The sequence below is a fragment of the Paralichthys olivaceus genome, chromosome 24, assembly GCF_024713975.1.
Source record: "Paralichthys olivaceus isolate ysfri-2021 chromosome 24, ASM2471397v2, whole genome shotgun sequence".
Classification (NCBI taxonomy): Eukaryota; Metazoa; Chordata; class Actinopteri; order Pleuronectiformes; family Paralichthyidae; genus Paralichthys; species Paralichthys olivaceus.
The window spans coordinates 2,471,161-2,497,141 of NC_091116.1; the positions used below are offsets into that span (position 1 = coordinate 2,471,161).

General features: G+C 41.2%; 1 protein-coding gene across 1 annotated transcript; it reads right to left on the bottom strand.

The window, feature by feature from the left end:
* Positions 1-317: 317 nt before the first annotated feature.
* Positions 318-2,500, bottom strand: LOC138407073 (golgin subfamily A member 6-like protein 26). Its single transcript, XM_069521414.1, has 2 exons — positions 1,408-2,500; positions 318-1,322 (listed from the first exon to the last, which is right to left on the bottom strand). The coding sequence occupies exons 1-2, from the start codon at positions 1,417-1,419 to the stop codon at positions 870-872; spliced, it is 465 nt and encodes a 154-aa protein (XP_069377515.1). The 5' UTR covers positions 1,420-2,500; the 3' UTR covers positions 318-869.
* Positions 2,501-25,981: the final 23,481 nt, after the last annotated feature.

The following is a 25,981-nucleotide window of genomic DNA, read 5'->3' on the forward strand; positions in this document are numbered from 1 at the left end:
AAAAAAGACGTTAACAGGCAAGCTAATTCAGCGGAACAAACTTCACTCTTTCTTATTCAGGTGCCAGTCACAGTCACTCTCTTCTTCATGGGGTACATCGAGTGACACTGCCACCCACTGGCATAATATATATTGCAGGCACACGTATATACCACAAAAAGTTTACGGCATTACGTCACCAACTCAAATTTCTTCTGATTTTAATTTGTAGTAATGAGTAAAGAAGATGGTTAGGAGAAATGTATTGGAGTAAAAGTACACATTTTACTTAGGAAATATAGTGGAGTAAAAGTGAAAGTTGTCAGAAATAAAAATAACAAAGTAAAGCACAGATATGTGAAATTTCTACTTAAGTAGAAATGTAAAGAAGTATTTGTACTTCGTTACATTACAACACTGGGTAAGGTCAGCTCAGGTGCTGTTGGATGGGCGCTGCTGACTACTTCCAACACTGTGGTTTTCTCAACCCCAGAGCGTGGCGGATTCTCTTCCAGAGTGAAGTCTTCTTTGGTTTCTCAGGGAGAACACTGGAGAGAGACTTCTCCTCAGTGACATCATCCTTACTCTCTCCATTGAGCTCCCGACTGGAAACATCAGCTTCATGACAGTGGCAGACCACATTGTAAGAAGCTTTGAGCTTCATCAGCTCTTCTTGGAGAACCTTCTTCTCCTGGAGCTCAGTGTTGAACTTTTCCTGGTTGGTAGTCTGATTCAGACAGACCTCATGATAAGAAGCTCTGAGCTTCATCAGCTCTTCTTGAAGAGCATTATTCTCAGCCTGAAGCAGATCGCTGGTTTGAGTCTCCTTGTCCATGGAGTCAATCTTTTGGCTCTGAGCTTGCCTTTCCTCCATCTCTGTCACCACAAGCTCAAGCCTGCTCAAATCCCTTTTCAAAAGGGCCATCATTGTCCTCTTCCAGAGCCTTCACCTTGTTGCTTTGTACTGCCAGTTTGCCATTGTGGGCTTTAGAGTGAGCTGTCATTTTCTCCTTCTCCCTCATCAGAAGCTCATCGTTCTGTTTGAGCTTCTCTTCCAGAGCCTTCACCTTGTTGCTCTGTACAGCCAGTTCAGCCAGTTTGCCATTGTGGGCTTTAGAGTGAGCTGTCATTTTCTCCTTCTCCCTCATCAGAAGCTCATCGTTCTGTTTGAGCTTCTCTTCCAGAGCCTTCACCTTGTTGCTCTGTACAGCTAGTTCAGCCAGGACACCAATGTGGGCTTTAGAGCGAGCTGTCATTTTCTCCTGCTCCCTTATCAGAAGCTCATCATTCAGTTTGAGCTTCTCTTTCAGAGCCTTAATCTCAGACTGCATTGTTCCACATGTCTGAAAAATAGAAACATGGAATTCATTATTAAAAGTCCACTCAACACAACCTGAACATACATTTCTAAAAAAAAAAAATTCTTACCAGGATGTCCATTTTGGTAAAGGGGATTTGTAGTTATGAGAGCAGTGTCTTCTTAATGAATTTTTACTGAACAAATCAGCGGTTGTCTCCGTAGGCAGCATTGTTGTCTTCACTAATGAGGACTGTGGTCTTCTCAGTTGACGGTCTGTTATTTTCACAAGCTAATAACTTGAAACACTGTCTGACCAGATAGTCACTTTGGATGGTGTCAGTCTGGCTTCCAGCTCCACTGTGAGGAACCTTGGAGTGTTGTTCGACCAAGACATGTCATTTGACGCCCATATTAAACTAGTGTCTAGGACGGCTTTCTTCCATCTGCGCAATATTAACAAAATTAGAAACATCCTGTCTAAGCAGGATGCTGAAAAACTAGTCCACGCGTTTGTAACCTCTAGATTAGATTACTGCAACTCTCTATTAGTAGGATGCTCCATGAAGACTGTTAAAAGTCTCCAGTTGGTCCAAAATGCTGCAGCACGAGTGCTGACAGGAACTAGAAGGAGAGATCATATCACTCCTGTCTTAGCTTCCTTACATTGGCTCCTGGTAAAAGTTAGAATAGAATTTAAGATCCTGCTCCTCACTTTTAAAGCCCTCAACAATCACATCCCCTCATATATCAAAGAGCTGATAACACCTTATTATCCAAGTAGATCACTTCGTTCCCAAAACACAGGCTCTCTAGTGGTTCCAAGAGTCTGTAAGAGTAGAGCAGGAGGTAGAACATTTAGCTATCAGGCTCCTCTCCTGTGGAACCAGCTCCCACTCTGGGTTCGGGAGGTAGACACTGTCTCAGCATTTAAAGTAAAACTAAAAACCTTCCTCTTTGACAAAGCCTATAGTTAGGGCTGGATCAGGTGAGTCCTGAACCATCCCTTAGTTGTGCTGCTATAGGTTTAGACTGCTGGGGGAACGCCCATCATGCACTGAGCACTTCTTCACTTCCCTCTGTCTCTCTGTCTCTCTGCCCCCCCACACCTCTTTATTTATTTATTTATTAGTTTTAACATGTCATCATGTCAAAGTGTCACTTTGTCCTCCCATAGTCCCTCTGGCTCTTCTCTCTATCTCGTTTCAGATAACTCCGGCACCGGGACTACAGGACCACAACGACCACCATCACCATTGTCTGCATTTATTACAAGAACTCAGCAATTCATTAATATATCTAGTCATGTTGTAGATCTATACATTGTTATTGTTATGGTTAGCCTTGATTTTGATGTAGGTCAGAGGACCAAAGAAATATCCTTTAATGTCTAGAGTTTTTGGTTCTTTGATTGGATTTGATAAGGATTTGCAGGCCAGCAATCCCTTTGATGGTTGCCCCCACATCAATCATCAAAGAAGATTTTTAAGAAGCAACCGTTTCCATGGCAATTTTTATAACTGCACAACATGGCGGCCCCTGGGGGTTTATCAGGTTGACTTCTATATGATGCACATCATTGCGGAGCATACACAAATCCTGAGCTAGGCGGCTACTATACACATGTTGCACTGATAGCTAAGTGATCCCTGTCTGAGACGGAGGTTAGTCTCTTGACCAAATGAAGAAAATCAATCAAGGATTTCAGATCCATTAGATAATGTGTGATATGCTTGAGGGAATTAATGAAATATGCTATGAAGTGTTAAATTAAGTATGTAGATATGTACATAAGCATCAACAAAATATAAGTCTATGTGTCAGTAGGTACATAGTGTGAAATCTTAACAGCACAAGCATTATAAAATAAATGTAGTAGGATGAAAATAAAATAATGAAGATGGAAAACACTGTAGAGCAGCTGTAGTCAACTACTTTACCATCACCGGGAAGTGGGTACATTTTTGCAAACTAATTGTTGCATTGTGTGTCACTGAGAGCATGGGGAATTGTGCATTTCTGCAGCATGTTTGGATTCGTGTTTGTAAAAAATGTGTGTGTATGTGTGTGTCAGGAAAGTGTGGACCTTGATGCTGGCTGGTTTCTAAAACTGATGCGAAATAATTGAGAGGATGTTTATTTACATGTTTATCTATGTGATTTTAGTGTGTGAGAGCTATTGATGCACAACACAGGCACTGACATTCTGTGATTAAGCATTGTATTGTTGTGTGTTGTTCATGTGTTCAATGTGATTTTACACTGCAGATAAAGGTTTCATATTTTAATTTCATTCATAGATTCATGGCTATTGAGCAGTGCTTTGTGAGTGTTGGTCGAATACTGTCAGTGGCATAAGATATTAATGAAAATGCATATTATTAATATTTGTATGTGTGTATATTAAATCAATACAATTGTCAATGCTTCTGCAGATGTGTTTGACTGTTTCCATTTAATTTAATTTACTATGTTCCACTTAATAATGGGCTAAAAGGATTGGTGATTATGTAATATTTATGTCTTTGTTATGCACATTAGTCATCCAATCATTACTGATTTGATGATATAGAGCTCAATCTGAATGCAGACAATTATATCTTCAATGCAAAATATATTTTAAAAATCTTGCCTACATTTGTTTACATATGATAATGAACAAAAATAATAACCAACAGATTTGAGACATCTCACACAATTCATTGACCCTCAGCATCCAGCCCTTCATCAGCCGTGAGTGTGGCACATTATGTCATTCTTTGTCGTATATGGTCATCAATAATTTAATAATAATTGATCTCAGGCTCCCTCTCTGGAATCGAACCCTGAATCCCCGTTACCTGTGGTCATTGTAGGCACAAAAAGTACCATTGAAAGTTGATAGGGCAGACATTCGAATGAGACGTCGCCACCACGAGGGCCAGCGATCAGTTCGAGGTCATCTAGTGTCACCAAAGCAGCCGGGGCACCACGGGTCTGATAAATGCACACGTCCCCGAAGGTCAGCGCCCGTTGGGGAAGCGGAGAGCGGGCGGGGAGTGGAGTTCAGTTGGGGGGGTGGGATTTTGCGGAAGTTATTTTGCAAAAGGGGTAAGAACTCATACATCGCCTGGTACACTGGCGCTGACAAGTAGAAACATTTTGCTTAATTTTGCCTTTATACACCAAATTAAAGATTAGACTCTCCTCTTCCCAACAATATCAGCTTTCCACCCTAGCACAAACTGGCTGCTAGTAATCAGACATTTAGTGTGGTCCATTTCAGGCAGCTTTCGGAGCTGGGTCAGAAGTCAAACTTCTTTCACTTACAATGTTTGAACACTGCTGCTAATGTGTTTAAACATGTTTAGGCATGTGCAGGAATGTGTTTAATTAGTTGTAACTTCATAAAAAAGGACTTTTTGGCAAGTAATTACATATCGTCACAACCTCACTCAGTCTGAGAATCATCATCACTGGTGGTGCACTTTTCAGCTTGAGTAAATTATCTGTTAATCTCAGGCAGGTCTCTCAATACAGCAAAACAATTCTTTACAAACTACTTTTCTTTCAATGGTCTTTTTATTAATGATAAAATACATATAAGACAATCAATGCACAGGAAAAAAGTTTTTTTGATTTTTCGTACAACATCCATAACACAAAACAATCCCTTGTCAAAACATCCGGACATGGACATACTTAAACATCTACTGACAAAAAAATGTAAATAGACAGAATAATAATAATAATAATAAAAAATAAAAAAATTACAACCACGCTTGGAAAGATAAAAGATTAATAAGATTTAATAACTGAAAAAAGCACAGCACAGACACCACCAAAAACAGGTGAAATACATAAAAAATAGATACATAAATAAAATAGATAATAAAAATTTAAAAAATAAAAGGGGGGGGGGGGAGGGGGCTACTCAAAAATTATTGTTGAAGGTTTTTCATAAAATACCAAGAAGGGGCGCCATATTCTGTAGAATTTGTTTTCTGATCCCCGAATAGTGTATCTAATCTTCTCTAGATTCATGCAGGATATCATGTCTCTGAGCCAATGTGAACAGCAAGGAGGAGCTGGGTCCTTCCACTTAAGTGAAATAGCTCGTCGGGCTAGTAAAGAGGCAAAAGCAAGAAAGTTGAGCATAGCTTTATGTAAGTTCAAATCTGGAGCAATGCCAAAAATACCAGTCAAGGGATTTGGCTCAATTCGATGATGGAGGATATCTGATAACGCATGGATAACCAATGTCCAAAAGTGACCTAAAGAGGGACATGTCCAATACATGTGGTAGAGTGAGGCAGGTGCGCCTTTACATTTATCACATGTAGGGTCGACATCAGGATACATTCGCGCTAATTTGGTTTTTGATATGTGGATTCGATGCACTACTTTAAATTGTAAAAGTGCATGTCAAGAACACATAGAAGAGGAGTGTATCCGATCAAGCACCGAGTCCCATGTGTCCTCTGTAAAGGTGTAATTTAGGTCTTGCTCCCAAGCAGTTCTTATAGTTGCCACTGAAGAGCAGTGCAGTTTGGAAATAAGGTTATATAGATTGGACATGATACCTTTAGAGGTGGGGTTAACAGAAAGAAATATATCAACAGGGGTAACTGGGGGTTTATAAGGAAATTGGGTCGTTAAGCGCTGTATAAAAGTCCTAATTTGTAAAAATCTAAAAAAGTGGGTTTTGGCAATGCCAAAAAGTTTCTGTTAGTTGAGAAAAGCTCGCAAAACAATTATCAATGTATAGATCTTCAAAGCATCTCAAACCTTTTCTGTGCCAAATATTGAATGCGCCATCAGCCATTGAAGGAGCAAATAGATGGTTAGCAGCAATTGGGCTTTTAAGTGAAAAAAGCTGTAGTCCAAAACTTTTCCTAAATTGGCCCCAGATTAACAGGGAGTGTTTAACTACTGGGTTGCTCTTGGGAATATCCGAAGCAAGTGGAAGTGCGGCACCTAAGAGGGCAGGTAAGGAAACAGGGTTACTGGCACAGACCTCCATTGTAACCCAGGCCGGGGAAGTGGGTTCGAGATGGAAATGTCTCCAAAATAACAAACACCCAATATTCACTGCCCAGTAGTAGTACTGGAAATTAGGCAGAGCCATTCCCCCTGCCTGCTTGGATCTTTGGAGAAATGCTTTCCGCAGCCGAGGGTGTTTACCATTCCAAATGTAATATATCAATAATGAGTCAAGGGCTCTAAAAAATTATTTGGGGATGAGAACAGGAAGACATTGAAACAAGTAGAGGAACTTTGGAAGCAATGTCATTTTAATCGAGTTTATTCTTCCAATAAGGGACAGAGACAAAATCTGTTTTGCCTGATCAAATAAAGTGAGAAAATTTGATTTCAACAAGTTTTTGAATTCTCTGGTGACACAAATTCCGAGGTAATTAAATTGATCTTTGACCACCTTCAATGGGAGATGGGTATAGTTAAGTTTAAGAGCTTCCTTATTAATTGGGAATGGTTCGCTTTTATTTAAATTGACTGAAATTATCTAAGATCGTGAGGGCTTCTGGTAGAGAAGTGGTTGGTTTTGAAACAAACAGAAGTAGGTCGCCTGCATACAGCAAGACTTTATGTTCGACTCCTCCCCTCCATATTCCCTGTACCCGCCCATTGCTACGTAAGGCAATTGCAAGAGGCTCAATGGCAATTGCGAAAAGGAGTGGGCTTAGTGGGCAACCCTGCCGGGTCCCACGGTGTAAATCAAAGTATTTAGAGTAATGACTATTGGTCAAAACAGAGGCTGAAGGACATTTATACAATGTTTTGATTCAGGACAAAAAGACAGAACCGAAACCAAATTTTCCAAGTGTAAAAAAAAAGATAGTTCCACTCTACTATATCAAATGCCTTCTCAGCATCCATAGAGGCAAGGCACTCTGAATCCACATGTTTGGGGGAGTACAGAATATTAAATAGCCGACGAATATTGTACAACGAATGGCGTCCTTTAATAAAACCAGTTTGATCTGGCGATATTACAGAAGGAAGGATATCCTCCAGTCTGTGGGCCAAAACTTTGGCGAGGATCTTTACATCCGTGTTTAGCAATGAAATCGGTCTGTATGAAGCACAATCTAGTGGGTCTTTGCCTTTTTTCAGCAACAAGGAGATACAGGCCTGATTGAACGAGGGAGGGAGTGCACCTGAGTTTAAGGAATCAGAGAACACTGAGCACAGGACGGGGGCTAGATCAGCAGAATTTTTTTAAAAGAAATTTGATGGAAGCCCATATGGGCCAGGGGATTAACCTGATTGCATAGAAGATATAGCTGCTGAAATTTCCTCCTGGGTGATGGTCTTGAGAAAGGGACGGTGAGTCAAGGTTATTAAAGAAGTTTTCCATAATATTCAAGTCTGCTGTACAATCTGAAGAGTATAAATTTGAGTAGAAAGTTCTAAACTTGTCATTAATCTCTTTCTGGTCAGATGTTATACATCCATTATCAGTCTGTACTCCAGCAATAAGTTGGTTCATTCTCAACCCACGCAGCTGAGTAGCCAGGAGTTTGCCAGTTTTTCCACCGTGCTCATAAAAGTTACTTTTACTCCGAAGTAAGAGACTTTCGACTTCATGAGAGGAAAGAACGTTAAATTCGGCCTGAAGTTTCAAGCGCTCCTTGTACAGATCAGGTGAAGGTGAATTTACATGTTGTTTATCTATGTTTAAAATCTGATTAGCAATGTCAGTCTGCTTGTTTTTATATGCTGAGAATGATATAATTTCTCCTCTTAAGTACGCTTTCATAGCATCCCAAATTGTCTTATTAGACACATCAGGTGTTCTATTGATGCTTAAAAAAGTTTTAATATGTGTAGAGATGTGTGAGAGAAAGCTCTCGTCGGAGAGTAACAATGGATTTAGTCTCCAGTGTCTCCTTGTATAGTCAGCATCTGGAAAAGCTAGTACCAGAACCAGGGGAGCATGATCAGAAATAACAATACTTTCGTATTTACATGACTTAAGGTTTGAGATGAATTTATTATCTATAAAAAAATAATCAATTCGAGTGTAAGTGTGGTGGAAATGGGAAAAGAAGGAATATTCTCTTCCTGTAGGATACAAGAACCGCCAGGGATCAGAAAGGCTAAAATCATCAAGAAATCCTTTAATTTCTTGATGACAAAAAAAAACAAAAAAAAACCCCTGAACCCCAAGCTCACACAGCGCTCTGTGGAGCAAGCTCAGAAAGACCTCTTCAGGTCTCGTACTATACATCCCCAGAATATACTTCCTATTTCACTAGCTCCAACATAGGTTTTTAATATTTAACCCTATGACAAAAAAGCAATCAAAACTGAACGACTAACACTCAATACACAATAAAGCTAAAACAACTATGAGCAATAACATAACACAGGTTATCATGCCTCTTCTCCCTGCACGCTGCACCTCCAGCTGTAATAATCTCCCCAAACCAGGACTACTCCGGCGAGAAATAAAAATATATTTTTATATATAATAAAAAATACGACTGCATCAACTGGGCTTGTCAAAAGCTTTAATCAGTTAAGTTGGATTTTCATGCATTATAAACAGGAGACGGAGGGGATCCCCCTCTCTGTCCGCAGTGGATGGGCCAGCAAGGATGTATTCTGTATATATTTGGCAGCACTTGCACATCAAACACATTGGCCATGAGAACTAAATCTACTTTCCCTCCATATATCTATCAACGGCCTCTGCCAGGACTGGTTGGGGTGAGTGGAGAAAAAATATATATAGGGGAACAAAAGGAAATAAAGGGGGGGTGGAGTCACAGTCTCTGGTCATGGGCTTGAATCCAGCCTGGGAATCAGCACCTGGATGTTGGCATGGTCTTCCAAGGGCGCGTTGGACCCTCCGGGCACTCCTACCCCCCTCATGGTCCAACATGTGCAGTAGTAGTAGTGAACATGGCTCCAAGGTAAGAGGTCCTCAGGTGAGAGTGCTGGTGGTTGCATGACCCTCCACGTTAGCCCTGCGACAAACCGGTGACCTCACTAGGTCCATCCCTCATCAGGACCCGAGCCAGGATGGGTTCCGGAGAGCCGCACAGCATGGACCAAGGAGGGGAGGAGAAGACCCAAGGAATTAGAGACATGTAATAAGATACAATAAAATAAACAAGGCAGAGAGAGAAGAGAGAAGGTGCTGGTTTCTGGTGCCTGATGGGTGATCCCCCAGCCGTCTAGGCCTATAGCAGCATAACTATGGATGACTATGGCTCATGATGTATCCACGCTTGTAAAGTCATTTTGAAAGAATTACTGGTAGTGCTGGAAGTGTGTAAATCTCAGAATCACTTTCTAGTTAACTTTGAGCCTTTTACCACAATAACAATATACCTCTTCATGGCCCAACAACTCACACCTCGGGCAGGGTGGGGATAAAAGCCCAGCTGGCCCCTAATGCAAACAACAGACCCAATACAAAAGTGATTTAGACTTGAAGGGAACAGTCTTGATTCTATGAGCTTCTAAAATATACCGTGTAAACAGAATGCTGTGCTTGTGTTTCCTATTGATGAACAGTTCTGACTTGCAGTGCCTACTATCAATTTCAAGTCAATGTCATTGCCACAAAATTTTTTAAAACATGAAAAGGCCCACTTAACTATCTTATTATTACAAAAGTGATATTTCAAGAAAAAAGTTTCAAATGGTTTGCATTGTCTGTTACACAAATGAACCAATTCCAGAAGTACATGTTGACATTACATCTGCTCAACTTTCGAAATACAAAAAATTGGCTAAAAATAGTCTATTGCCGGGAATCGAACACAGGCCTTCTGCGCTAAACGTCCCTAACACGTTCCGATTCATTCTCTATGGTAGTGTTAAATCACTATGGACGTAATGCCCGTCCCGGCGACTGAACATTATGGCGCTGTTTCAGCTTCATCTCTGTCTTTCTTCCTCGACTTTTCCTTCAACTTCCGTGACTGAAGAACAACAAACTACAGCAGATGTTGCTCTACAACTACTTTACACATGTGATGTGTTTTATTCAGCAAAGGTAAGAGACTGTTTGACTAAAGACCAGATAAATGACGGGCAGATGTATGTGTCACAGTATCTCTTTGTTTTTTATATTAAATTACATCCATCTCTGTGATTTTCTGTTACTGTATTTGTACATGATTTTTGATGATATATAGGATATATTTCTTGGCTTAGACTAATAAACTAAACTAAAAAAAAAAGATTATATCTATCAATGTGAATGTGTACAAATAAAGTCTATTGTTGTCTTGTTGTCTTAAGGCCTCAGCCCCCTCCACTGTCCCCAGCAAAGTGAAAGGACACTCAAAAGTTTTATTTAACAATTTCCACACTGTGACCCATATGTGTTTTTCAGCATGTAAATAGAATACAAAGTAAATAGAGGAAGTAAACAGTACTATACTGGTTGTAACTGAACCATTGATCTTTTCAGGAATCTACATGCTGAGATCTCCTCTGCCCCTCATATACCTGAACAACCACACAGTAAGATGTATCATACGGCTAATCTTGAGTATTATTGGGCCCCAATCCGCTCCTCCTTCAAGATGACCCTCATCCTGCTCATCATGAACAACCTGCTGCCCATCACCAGGGGGACGCCTCTCATCAGTGAGTGTCCGACCCCTGTGATGCTGGAAAGGGAACATTTCTTGGTAGAAAGTAGTTCCACTGAAAAGTGTGTCAATTATTTGGTCAACGGGACAGTGTGACTTTAAAAGAAATTATTAATTTGTTTAATTTATTGTGAACAACAGGTTCCTCGAGTTTTATTGTAAACAACACAAGATCATAGCTAAGATACATGATGTTATTGAAAAGTTGACTGAACTGTCGTATGTTGTGTCCTGCAGACGTTTTCTTCTGCATCAGTCTCATCCTGATGGTGGCCAGTCTGTTGGAGACGGTGCACATCACTAACATCCAGTTCAGGGCCAGTCAGTACAGTGCCGTGCCATACTGGCTCAGCGTCCTCGTCCTACAGTATCTCGCTGTTCTTGTGTTCATCCCTCCAATGAAGAGGAGCAACACAGTCACAGTCTTCTTTAACCCAGCTACTAGAGGTATATTGATATTATCTATACAATTTATATATCTATATCTATATATTATTTATATAAATTATGCTGAACAAGTCATGAAAACTTTAATCAGACAGTTGGAATAAGTGGTTCTGACCAAGCAACAATCAGTGGAAGTAGAGCAAAACTGTTGTCCTCTTTCAGATGATATTTCTTCTATTTGTCTTTTACAAAGTACCCTGAGCTAATAGATAATAATGTATGAGATGGAGAACATATTTTCCTCCTCTACAATCCCTCTTTTCTAGATCCTGTGCAAACTTGATGAATGGAAGGGGAGGAACCCATTTAATGTGGATGCAGGTGTGGATTCAGTTTTTTTTAATTTTTTTCACTTTCACAGGAAATTCTCGACATTTTATGTAAAAAATATGTTCTTCTCCATCAGGGAATCGACCCCGGTCTCCCGCACAGCAGCCGTGGATTGTTTAGCTAAACGGCCCTAAACACATTCCCATTCATTGTCTATGGTAGTGCTAAACCACTATAGACGTAATGCCCCTCCCGTAATGTCACTGAAAATTTTGGCGCTGTTTCAGCGTCATCTCCAGTTCTCGGGAGTCAGGGTCGAGGGGAAGTCTGAACAAATGAGTCTTGAGTCTTTTGCGGAAGATGGAATGCGATTCCGCTGTCCTGACATTGGTCGGGAGTTTGTTCCACCACTGATGTGCTAAAACAGAGAAGAGTCGCAACTTCGCTGAGTGGGCTTTGTTTGCTCTCAGTGATGGGGGTACCAGTCAGCCAGCTGATGTAGATGAGCAAAGTGTTCTCGCTGGGGCATGTGGTCTGACTAGTGTTTGAAGGTAGACAGGTGCAATTACATTGACGGCCTTGAAGGCCAGCACCATCATCTTGAATCGGATGCTGGCCCCAACAGGAAGCCAGTGGAGGTCACGGAGGAGGGGGGTCACATGGGACAATTTGGGAAGATTGTAAACGAGGCGCGCTGCAGCGTTCTGGATACGCTGCAACGGTTTAGCTGCAGAGGCTGGGAGTCCAGCCAAGAGGGAGTTCAGTTCAATTCAATTTTATTTATATAGCGCCAATTCATAATTTACATTATCTCAAGGCACTTTACATTTAAAGGTCAAGACCTTAAAACAATATTAACATAGAGAAACCCAACAGTTCCCACAATGAGCAAGCACAGGCGACTGTGGAGAGGAAAAACTCCCTCATTAACAGGGAGAAACCTCTGGCAGAACCAGGCTCAATGTGGGCGGTCATCTGCCTCGACCGGTTGGGGTGAGGAAAGAAAAGTAAGGGGGGAGGAAAGGAGAGATGGGTGGAAAGCGGGGGAGAGAAGAGAGAGATGAGGTGGAGAGAGAGAGACCGGGAACAATTTGGCACCATCAGTATCAAGGCTGACTATAAAAATAACAATGTAGTGATCTACAACAGGATTATATATATTAATGAATTACTGAGTTATTGTAATTAATGATAACAATGGTGATGGTAGTCGTTTTTGTCCTGCAGCCAGAGTTATCTGAAACGAGAGAGAGAGAAGAGCCAGAGGGACTATGGGAGGACAAAGTGACACTTTGACATGATGACATGTTAAAATAAATAAATAAAAAAATAAACAGGTGTGGGGGGGCAGAGAGACAGAGGGAAGTGATGAAGTGCTCAGTGCATGATGGGAGTTCCCCCAGCAGTCTGCTTTGGTGCTGTCTAATAATGTTGCCTAAGGGGAGCATATATAAGGTGAAGAGTATTGGTCCAAGGACAGAACCTTGTGGAACTCCATGATTAACTTGCATGTGCATGGAGGAGTCATTGTTAACGTTAACAAATTGGAATCTATCTGATAAATATGATTTAAACCAGTGTAGTGCTGTTCCTTTAATTCCTATATGTTGTTCTAATCTCTGTAGCAGAATCTTATGATCTATTGTGTCAAATGCTGCACTAAGGTCCAACAAGACAAGGACAGAGACAAGTCCATCATCTGATGCCATAAGAAGGTCATTGGTGACTCTCAATAGTGCTGTTTCTGTGCTGTGATGGGTTCTAAATCCTGACTGAAATTTTTCCAATAAACCGTTACTATCTAAGTAACCACACAGCTGGTTAGCAACGGCTTTTTCTAGGATTTTGGAAATGAAGGGCAGGTTGGATATGGGTCTAGAGTTAGCTAAAACCTCTGAATCAAGCGTAGGCTTTAATAACGGCTACCTTAAAAGCCTGTGGTACGTAGCAGGTTAGCAAAGACATATTAATCTGATTTAAAATGGAACGGTCAATTAGAGGGAGGACTTCTTTAAAAAGTCTAGTTGGAACAGCTGACAAGTAGTTGGTTTAGATGATGAAACTAACGAGGTCAGTTCAGGAAGATCAATAGAGTAAAATTTGTTTAGACATAAATCTGGTGCTATGGTTTCAGGACCAAACAATGTATCAGTGTTATTCACTGAGAGGAGGTGGTGGATTTTATCCCTGATGGTTGTAATTTTATCAGTGAAGAAGCTCATGAAGTCATTGCTTCTCAGATCTAGAGGAATAGATGGGTCAGTAGAGGTGTGACTTTCTGTCAGCCTGGCTACAGTGCTGAAGAGGAACCTGGGGTTGTTCCTATTTTCATCTATTAGTAATGAATATTAAGAGGTTCGGGCATTTCTAAGTGCTTTTTTGTAATTTATAAGGCTATTCTTCCAGGCTAGGTGGAAGTCTTGGCGAGTGGTGGAACGCCACTTCCTTTCTGGCTTCCGCGATGTCCGTTTTAGAACGTGCGTTTGGGAATTATACCATGGAGCTAATCTCCTCTGACTTACTTTCTTCTTTTTTAATGGGGCGACAGCTTCAAGTGCTGTTTTTAGTGAGGCTGCAGTACTATTTACATAGTTATCAACTAGTGTGGGAGTAAGGTTTTGATAATCTTCTTGTATTGTACTGACACATGGCTGAGAGGGAAGGGAAGAGGGGAGCAGTTCTTTAAATTTGTGAACAGTTTTGTCGGATAGACATCGACTATAATAGAATTTCCGTCCAGAATTGACGTAATTAACAATTCTGAATTCAAATGTAAGTAAAAAATGGTCAGACAGAAGAGGGTTCTGTTGGAATAGTTATATTTTCTATGTCAATGCCATATGTCAGGGCAAGATCAAGAGTGTGATTCAGGCAGTGGGTCGGTTGATTCACATGTTGAGTGAAACCAATCGAGTCTATTATTGATTTAAATGCTGAACTAAGGCTGTCATTGGCAACATCTACATGAATATTGAAATCACCTGCTATAATGATCTGATCTGTTTTAAGAACGGTTTTAAGATAATTGCATTTATCACTGCAGAAATCTTTTGTGATTTACCTCTAAACCTCTGATTTTTTTTTTTTTAAACAGTTTATTTATTTGCATTTTTCATATACAGTTCACAGCGTCAATAACAGCAGTAGAACTTCAGGTTTCACCCAAACCCACCCCCCTCCCAGAACAGACCCCATAGGCCAACTCTTGCCTTCATCCCTAAAAGGGAAAAAAAAAATAAATAAAAATAATAATAATAATAATAACATTAACTAAAAATAAATTAAAACCATAAAAAGAGAACGAAAATACAAAGCACAGCAAAGTACATGCAGGAAAGGTCATGACATTGGTAATGGAGAAGCACAGCTACTCCTACAGGCGTGCTACAACCAACAACCACCGCCACATCATTGGCAGTACTCAATTAGGTAAGTGTGAGAGGTTATCCAGATACATTTTAGAGTCACTCCAGCATTTGTCAAAAAGATGGGGTTTCTTTTTCATATTGAACATAATTTTTTCAGAGGCCATGTATGATGCAACTTCTTTAAACCACATTGAAACAGTAGGTGGGTTTTCACTTTTCCACAATATAGCAATGCATTTATTTCCAGCAATTAGAGATAACCTAATAAAACGTGTTTTCCTTATCCTGTCAGTGGGTAAAACAGATAAATCCCCTAGCAAAATCAATCTTGGTGAGTGAGGGATCTCGGTCCCTGTGATGCCCTTGAGTGCATCCAGAATATGGCCCCAAAATTGTTTCAAATTTGCACATTCCCAAAACATATGGATAAGACTTCCTGTTGCAACCTTACACCTAGGGCAAAATTCAGAAATAGTGCTGTACATTTTATGAAGTCTCTCCGGTGTAAAATAGACTGTATGAATGAGATTAACCTGCAGAAGCCTATGACGACTATTATGCGAGAAATTTTGAGCTGCACTACACAGCGCTTCCCAATCACAGTCTTTAAAAGTGAAGCCGAGATCTTGTTCCCATTTAGCCCTAGATTTCAGAGTTTTATTTGCCAGGAGGTCCAGTATTCTGCTGTATATTATGGACACCATGCCCTTAGGGCGTTGAATGCCCTTCAGAATAGTATCAGTTACAGGAGATTCTAGGGGGGTTGGGTGCCCACCTTGTTGAGAGCAAATAAAGTGCCTGACCTGCAGGTATTTAAAGAAATGTGCAGCAGGAAGATTGAAGGTATCTTTTAACTGTTCAAAGGATTTGAGTATGTTATTTTCATAGAGGTCGCCAAATGTTTTGATCCCCATGCTGTGCAACCTCTTAGTAAGACCATCTCTTAGTACAGATGGTAGTGCAGGGTTATTATGAAAGGGAGTGCTACTATGTAATAGTTTCACACTACAGGTACGTAGTTGTATCACTGACCATAATTTGGACGTATGATTGATAAATGGATTATCTGTGCCATCCTTCAAAGTATGATAGGATTTAATAAAGGGGATACCAGCCAGTGGCACTTCAGATGCATGAAATTGCTCTATTTGCTTCCAGGCTGGAGGATTGGGCATCTCTGTCTGCTAGAACCAGATAGTTCTTAGCTGAGCAGCCCAGTAAAAAAGTTCGAAATTGGGGAGTTTCAGCCCACCATGGTGGGGGGTGTTATACAGCGTTTTAATATTAATTCTGGGTACTTTCCCCCTCCATATAAACCTGGATATGACACCTTCTAGTTTCTTGAAAAATTTTGTTGGGATTGATATGGGGAGAGTTTGAAACAGGTAGAGAAATCGCGGCAGCAGGTTCATTTTTATACAATTCACGCGCCCTATCAGAGAGATGGGTAGTTGCATCCATCTGTCCAGGTCCTTCTCCACCTTCCTTAACAGTGTGTCATAGTTAAGTGAGAAAGTCTTATCTAGCTGGGTAGGAATCTCTAAGCCCAGATACGTGACACTCTGAGCATTCCAATGAAAAGGGACATTTCCCTGTGGGAATTGTTCAGCTGTCAGGTTAAGGGGTAAGGCAACACTTTTTTGCATATTCACTTTATATCCGGATATTTCACTATATGTATTGAGCAACTCTATAAGGGCCGGCAGGGTGGTGGGCAGATTTGTCAGAAATAGGATTATATCATCCGCATATAAAGAAATAACGTGATTTGCATCCCCGACCCTGACACCTGAGATCGAGGGGTGGCTCCTTATTGCAATAGCTAAGGGCTCCACTGCTAGCGCGAAAAGCAGGGGTGATAGTGGGCATCCCTGTCGGGTACCTCTTGAGAGAGGGAATGGAGGTGATGTATCTGAATTTGTTTGTATCATGGCTGTGGGGTTAAGGTATAGCAATTGAATCATACTTAGCATATTTGGGCCAAAGTTCATTTTATGTAGGACCGCAAAGAGAAAATGCCATTCAACACGGTCGAAGGCCTTCTCCGCGTCAAGTGAGACTGCCAGAACTGGATCATTCAGGGACTTAGCACAATGCACTATGTTAAGGAACCTCCTGACATTGTCTATTGAAGACCGGTTTTGAATGAATCCAGTCTGGTCCGTATCAACCAGATGGGGAACTATCTTCTCAAGTCGAGTGGCTATAATTTTAGTAAGCAATTTGTATTCAGTTGACAAAAGGGAGATCGGTCTGTATGATCCGCACAGTTTAGGGTCTTTACCCGGTTTTATTAGAACAATGATGAGGGCTCGTTCCAGTGTTTGAGGTAATTGGTTGTTTTCAATTGCGTGGTTAAACATCTCTAAGAGGGGGTCAAGTAGTTTTTCTACAAATGTTTTAAAAAAGTCAATTGTAAAGCCGTCAGGGCCAGGGGCCTTGCCCCCTGGCAATCTAGTCAGAGCGTCTAGCACCTCTTGTTTAGATATTTTATCTTCAAGGTTAATCTGAGCTCCTTCTGGTACCTTTGGAATAACTAAGCAGTCCAAAAAGCTGTGCATGTCACAATTCTTCTCACCCTGAGAAGAGTACAAGGTTTTGTAGAATTCTGTGAAAGCCTGATTAATGTGTTGGGGATTGCGGACCACATCACCTCCATTTGGTGATTTAATAGCCGAAATATATCTGGCGGCCTCCTCTCTTCTAATCTGCCAGGCCAGCAACTTCCCTGATTTGTCGCCTTGTTCATAATAGCGCTGTTTCAGCCTAGCCATTGCATTTTCTACCTCACGTGTTGTAAGCGCATCATATTCCGTTCTTTTGGCGATTAGTTTGTCTAGGATTGACTGTGTCTGAGAGTGAGAGTGTTCATTTTCAAGGGCTTTAATATCAGTCTCCAGAGATATAATTTGGGCTCGATATTGTTTCTTTTTCCACGAGGAATAGCTAATTGTGGAGCCCCTGATGTAAGCCATCATGGACTCCCAGATTATGGATGGAGAGGCCGAGCCTTTATTCACAGTGAGAAAAAAATCTATTTGCGCGTTAATTAGTTTGACAAAATTCTCGTCATTGACCAAATGGGTAGGGAACCTCCAGCGTTTAGGACTGTTGTTTTGGTCCTGTTTGTTCAGGTCAAGTAGGAGAGGGGCGTGATCTGAGTGCGTCTTAGCTAAATATTCACAGGATGTGACGAGGTGCTCCGTCCCTGCATGGATGAAAAAGATATCAATTCGGGAATAGCTGTTGTGTACGTGTGAGTAAAAAGAGTATTCGCGAAGGTGTGTGTGCTTCGCCCTCCACACATCGATCAGATTGAGATCTGTCAACTCTTTTTTAAGGGCCTTGGCTGCTGAGGATAAGGGCTTAGGAGGTAGTGAGGATCTATCCATGTTCGGGTCCATTACCAAATTAAAGTCGCCCCCAATGATAAGTTCGGCAGGGGGAGCAATTTATTTTGAAAAAAAGATTCACAAAGAAATCAGCTTCATCTTGATTTGGTCCATAAACGTTGAGCATGGTGACTGGTTTATTGGCCAAAAAGCCTCTAACTAAGACATATCGACCCCTCTTATCCCTCTCTAAGTATTCCAGTTGGAAGGGTACCCCTTTTCTAAACAGAATAGCTACTCCCCGTGCTTGAGAAGTAAATGAGGAGTAGTAAATTTGGCCTTGCCATTGTTTGCCTAGCTTACAATGTTCTGCATCATTTAAATGAGATTCCTGCAGGAATGCAATGTCAACATTGTGCTTTCTGATGAAGTTAAGGACTTTTCGGCGTTTGGTAGGTTGATTAATGCCATTGGTATTCCAGCTTAGAAATCTATACATCATATCTTGCCATGTTAGTTAAACTGGTAGGGGATAAGCACAGATATGTAATGTAAGAACCAATATAATATCCTGTGCCATTGAGAAGAAAAAAAAACAAACAAACAAACAAACAAAAAAAAAAAAAACCCTCAAAACCCTCCCCCCCACACAAAAAAGAGAGTTGGCATATATTTCTCCCTGTCGACAAGCGTAGTAACATACTCACCTGCCAGGTGAAACCAGACTACCTAATCTAAAGTAAAGTGCCAAGGTTACAGATAGAAACAACCCCATTGTGAGATGCCACCAAAACAGCCCAGATAGTGGGCTAACGGGCGAGGAACTAAAGAACATATTACTAAAAAATTCAGAACAGTAAAGGGTTCAAAAAGTTCTATAGTTAACATCTGAGGAGGCTAATTATCATAGACCATGTTAGAGGTAATGGGTGTAGGTAACAGATTTAGTAGTGAAATCCAACCAACGGACGGACCTTAAGTATCCCAACGCACTGGACATCGAGAGATCAGAGGTTGCAGGACAAAATAAAATAGAGGATTAGGATTACAAATGATATTGATAGTAATAATAATACAACAAAAAGTCAGAATAAAAAAATAAATTTAAGGAATAAAAAGGAATGTTGAATAAAATTTGGTTAATGAAAATAAGAGACGGTATTCTACTGCCGTTACAGAGGGTATGTTCATGTAAAATCAGAGGAATACAGATTTTCAGCCTGTACTCTTATTGCCATGGGCCCCTCAGGCAAGCGCCCCTGTTGCCCACATGTTCAATCCGGCACTGTGGCACAGCCAGTTTGTCTGTTCAGTAGATAGTCTTTATGAGGTAAGTAAAATTAAAAGGGGCGAGTAAGGAGAGAGCAAAGCAAATAACAACAGTAAAAAAAAAAAAAGAAAAAAAAAAGAAAAAAGGAGAGTCCGTCTTACTTGGATTTCCATGCCGTCTTATTTCGTGCATGAAGTCTCGTTACCTCAGCTGGATGCGTTCAGGGGCTCAAGTCAGCACGTCGGGGTGATGCTTTCCCAGGTAGTTCTCAGCTGACACCGGGGAGGTGAAAGCGCGTCTGCCTTCCGGGAGATCCATCACCAAGTTAGTAGGATGGAGGAGCCTGAAGGATATTTTGCGGTCGTGTAGCTTCTTCTTCAGCGGTGCGAAGGCTTTCCTCTTTCTGTAGAGAGTTGTGGACATGTCCCTGAATATCATTATGTTGGAGTTACCATACAGGAGCGAACTTTTCTTCCGTGCCGCGTCAAGGATCCTCGTCACGTCCGTGAAGCGGAGCAGCCTAATAACCATGGCCCGGGGGCGGCCGCCCTCATCAGGCCGGCGCTGGAGTGTACGGTGAGCCCGCTCGATCTCGATAGGGACCCCGGGCTCCAGCCCCAGTATTTTCGGGAGCCATTCTTGTAAGAAAGTGGTGGCGTTGCTCCCCTCTACTCCCTCTGGGAAGCCAACCAGTCGCAGGTTCTGCCTTCTGGCTCTATTTTCCAGGTCGTCAAGTTTATCTTTGAGATCGCTAATTTCTTCCTCCGTCTTCTTTTTATGATCTCCGAGGTCGTTGTGTAGGAAGTCGAGACTTTTAGTGTAGTCGGCCTGCTTGCCTTCAATCTCTTTGACACGTAAACCTAGAGCACGGTTTTCGCTGATGAGTGTTTCCACTGAGGCGGCTAAAGGGTTTAGCTTTTGGTCCAGCAGGACTTGAATTTTGTCGAAACCTTTTGCCATTTCTTCATGAAACCATGTCGGCGGTCCTTCGGCGTTGACGTTGGTGGAGCTAACGCTAGTAACTGCGTTAGCAACAGGTGTTGCTGATAAAGTGGACTTTCCAGCTTTATCTTCCCTCGCCCCCACATCAGCTTTTTTCGGCGGCATTTCTAGTTGTTAGTTTAGTTATAGAACGAAACGGTGGTCGTTTCTATGGCAAATTAGCACGGGTCTGGAGCGAAAAGTAGGAATATGTACAGGAGCTGGTTTCACTGCGTCCGTCCTCTACGCCGCCATCTTGAAACCTCTAAACCTCTGATTAAATTATTATTATTATTGGGATCAGATGTTTTTTCCCTTCCCATAACCCCTTTTGGTCCAAAGTTCTAAAACTTTCAATACCAATTGTTTTTGTTCTCCTTTGCCTAATATAACATGGAGATCAGAATTTGATACCTTTCCAGTCAGTCAATCTAAGCTACTGAGACAACACAATGATTGAACACATAATAAAGTGTTACTTACAGAGGTGAGGGAAGAGTTAAGAATCTTCCATTGATATGCATATATCAAATCCTCTAGTTACATCTACGCCTTGTGATGTTAAAATTAGCATATTACTCAATGAACACATCAAATCTCTACCAATAAAATCTATCAGCCAGCGTGGTGACAACAAAAATTAATGTTTAAAATTTCCTTAACCTCATTTTAACAAAACAATGGTACAGATTATCTCTCTATATACTGTCCCCAGCTCCACCGCTACTCAATCGCACTATGTGTATTGGTTCTCAGGACAATCCCTGATCTAATGTCCAATTTTGCCACATTTGAAACAAGCGTCAGTTCTTCCACGTCCCCTTCCTCTCCGTCCATGACCTTTCTTGTGCCCGCAGACTTGGTTTTGATATGCTGCCAGTTGTCCTTTTTCTTTTTCTTGCTGTTCAAGAGTTTTTCTGCATGATCAGCATGACCCCATGCTGGATTCACCATTCACCGCTCCTGTGCAGAGACGGATCTTGCCACTTTCGAATACTGAGTCCCCATCTCAGTCATCAGCAGTCTCTGCTGTTCAGTGCTGGTTCCAGTTGCACTGCATACCGCTCCCCCACTTAACACTTGTGGGAGAGATGAAATGGTAGGTTCTTTCATATTGGTGAATGTCCATGGTCTGGAGATCAGCTGAGTGTTTCCATCTCCTGCAGCCACCTCCACCATCGGTGCTTGCAGGGTTGCATTCAAATCATAAATTGCCTCCTTCCCGGTTCGCCGTGGAGTATGTGAGTGGTGCATGATGGAGGCCTATCCACCTCCTCTGCTGCAACAAGGTCGAGGTCTGGATGGAGGTTAGGGACAGCTGGAGCTGCCGCCTGCGCCCTCTGCACCGGTAGCAGCTGAGTGTCCTGCTGGTCATCACACTGCACCGCTGCTGGCTGTAGTTGTCCTCTCGGTGGAGCTGAGTCCAGATCAGGGTCTAGTCGGACACACTGAGACTTGGAGATTAGTTCAATCCCTACCTTCTGTAAACTGTCCCTGATATTCACTTCAGTTAACCAAAATTCACACGCTCCAGTACAAATATCCCTACATTTCTTTTTTCCTTCTAATTTGTCCTCACTAACTCGTTCCTCTCTAACTCTACACTTACTATCACTTAACATATACTGAACATTAAGAAAAGAAAGTGGATTAGCATTATCCTTATCTTTCTTTCCTTTACCAATGTTTAAACCCATTTCTCTAATAGGTTGTCTCAGCAGTTTTAACATAACTCTTATTTATCAATTTAAACTCCCCATTTGTTCAACAAAATACAAAATTTGGAGGACCAAAGTTATGCTGATATGGGAAAAGACATTTACAAATTCCCTAATTTATTTTAATCCGTTCTTTTTAATTTACTTTTGTTAAAAATGTGTTGTTAGGATTTTAATTTTAGGATTTAAGTCTTTCTTAATAACCTCAAAAAGCCAATTATACCCCTAATATACTTAAGTTTACTTAAATGTACTTACCTTTGGGGGTTGAGAACTTCTCTTAAAGCAGATTCATGGCAGTGTCGAGATGATCCTGGCTCAGGTCTCAGTCCTTCAGTCCCAGTCACATCTCCAGTGCAAAACTCTATTTACTATATTATATCATAGTTTGTTAAATCATGAACTCGACGTCAGAACCCAATATAACAAGTGTATTAAAATCAACAAACACTCCGTATATTCCTATTATTATATCTTGTATATATCCATACTCCTTAACTCTGTGACCTCCTCTCAGATCACCAACCTGCTTATTCTAATACCATACTCATTAGTTCCCAATTAACTATGTGACCTTCTCTAAGATCACTAAGAGGCTTATTCTATATTAACTCTGTGGTCTCCAAGACCACCCGTGATCTCCAAGATCACCCAAAGCTTCCTTGATTCTACATCGGTTCCAAACCTTGCCATGCAGACACGTCTGTCACTCACCCTGTGAGAGAACCGTTTCCCTTCTGAATTTGTCTTCCCAGAAAGACAGTGTCTTTGTGCTAATTGGTCCGCTGGATCACAGCAGTGAGAGCACTCTTTGGTTCTCAGGCATCAGGCCCTCACGTCTCTACCTTCTTTTGTCAAGGAGGTTGAGGTCCCAGACTCCGTGCGCAGTTTTACCTTTCAGCCCTGAGATCCAGAGTGTCTTCTCACAAGAGTGATCCTGCCGACAACACCAAAATTGTGGTGGCAATTTCTGTGAAACAAGCACAAAGTCAAACACTTCTTTCTGAAAGTTAAATTCAGCATCTGCAGATGGACTCATCAGTACACATCACCTGAATGACATGCACAAATGAGCAAAGAACATAGGAGAATCAGTGTTCCTATAACTCGCAGCCCCCTCCCACTAAGCATGCAAAGGTATTTATTACCCTCCTGTAGTTTCTCTCAGTGGAGGAGATATCCTGTCCATTTGTTTACATGTTCTGTGGATGACCCCCCTGTGAGACCCCAGGTGTGAGATCCCAATCAGAGATACCAAGAGATACCATAAAGTTGTGGTTTCTCGAGGCCATAAAACTCAAGTCTCTTAAGCCACCATCATAAACCTTAAGGTTACCCTTTTAGATTACAATTTGGTCAACTCTTTGGTCAGTCATTCACATACATACATCATGCAATTAAACATACACAAATGTAAAAATTTCCATTACAGGAGCAATGTAAGCCATGCTTCAGCATAAGGTCATATATCATCTGGGGCTCAGTGCATCGCACTGTGATCATGTTGGTGGCAGACCCAGGTGGCAACACTACCAGGCTGTGGGGTTCCTGTCAGGGTGACATGAAACAAACGATTTGTGGAAAAGGAGTATATAAACTTTTCTTTTTTTTTTTTGAGAAAAAAAAAGTTTAAGAGAGGATGTGCTCAGTACTTACATGTCTGCAGGATAGCTTAAACATCATCCTATGGTCTGCAACGGTCAGCTCTTTTCTTAGGGTCCGACTGCACGCTTTCACCAATGCTACTGTCTTAATGACATTTTCGTAGAAGCTAACTCCTGGCTGAATCTCAGTGTATGTGACAATATATTGGTTGACAATTTCAGTCAATGGTTGTTTATCTGTCAACAATAACTCAAAAGCTCCAGAGCCCAATAGATTAAACCTTGGGTCTGCCCATAGCTTCTTCATTGTAGAGAACAGTTTGGCTATATAACTCCAAACACCAGCGCTGGATAGATAAGCGCAAATAACTCTCAAATGCTGGGTCTCATTTTCTGTACAGTTCCACCTGCTCATGTACCACCAAGACCTGATGTGGGTTAATTGATGTGAGGCTGTGGCACACGGCACCATCGGACAACCACTGTCATGTACTCCATCATTTTAAAGCTTGTCGAGCAGACAGAGATCTGTTTCTGAGGAGAAACCAAGCACAGAATGATCTCTTCTGCTTTTATGCACTGATGAGGACCTTAAAATGTCCGTACAGATCTGAATCATCCCACTTCATAAATTTATCCAAACACCCCTTGTTTGTCTCACCAAGGTTTCTCATTTTTTTAAACGAAATGTGGTTGGATAAATTACAAAATATCTGGTTGGATATACAACATGTGATTGGATAAATGAGAAACCTGGTCGGAGCAACAATGTCCGGTTGGATAAACGAGAGGTGGTCAGATAAATGACAAAATATCTGGTTGGATATACAACATGTGATTGGATAAATGAGAAACCTGACCGGAGCAACGACGTCCGGTCGAATAAACGAGAGGTGGTCGGATAAATGAAAAAACATCTGGTTGGATATTGTGGTGGCAATTTCTGTGTCTCTTAAGCCACCATCATAAACCTTAAGGTTACCCTTTTTAGATTAACAATTTGGTCAACCATTGTCCGCTCATGCAATTAAATGTAATTTCCATTACAGGTTAAAACAAATAGGAGAATGTAACAAACTTCAGGAGCTTGAAGTACCATTGTAATCTTTTATTTTTTATTTTAACTGAATTTTGGAGAAGAAGATTGTCCTCAACTAGATGCATTGGATAATCCATAGTAGAAAACAGGAGAGCTGACAGAGAGCTTTTTCTTGCAGCATTCAATTCCATTGCCATCTTCTCCTGAGCCCCCTGTGCCTCGACAGCAACGGCAGCTGCCATCTCTTCCAGAGCCTCCTGTGTCTGGACAGCAGCGACAGTGTCAGCTGCCATCTCTTCCAGAGCCTCCTGTGTCTGGACAGCAGCGACAATGTCAGCTGCCATCTCTTCCAGAGCCTCCTGTGTCTGGACAGGGAGAAGGAACTCTGTCTCCTGAAGCCCCGTAAATCACCTTTCCTTTGCTACATGAACACAATCAGACACATTAAAAGACAGATACAAACGGAGGCTCAGAGGTAGGTGTGTGTGTGTGTGTGTGTGTGTTTGCATTAATGTGTGTGATACTTACAATAATCCAACAGGAGCCAGCCTCACCTCCAGGTGTTTGGTCAGCTTCACTGCTGGCACATTGTTGAACTGGAGACAAGAACAGACACAAAATAAGAGATAAGACAACCTGCATCATCTGTGTCATCTGTCCCCTTGGTGTCAGAGAGTTAAAACCACAACCTGTTAGTTATAATAGTTTCCAGGATTGTATCAGTGCCTCATCCATAAGCAAGTCATACACTATACCGAGCCTTTATAATCAGTATCAAAGTCCCTGTCTCTTCTCTGCCCACTTAAATACTTCTTATTCATCCAGTAATGAAATGTAACAGAATACTTTATATTATCAAAAGTAAAAGTAAAGTCACATTATTAAAACCTACTCTACTATAAGAAAAATAGGTCATTAAAATATTTGCATAAATACATTTGGTCAGAAGTATAAATGCATGTATATCTGCATGTATATCTGTATGTATGTATGTATATGTATGTATGTATATATATATATAAATATATATAGTATTTTTATAAATGTGATTTTAATTTTATT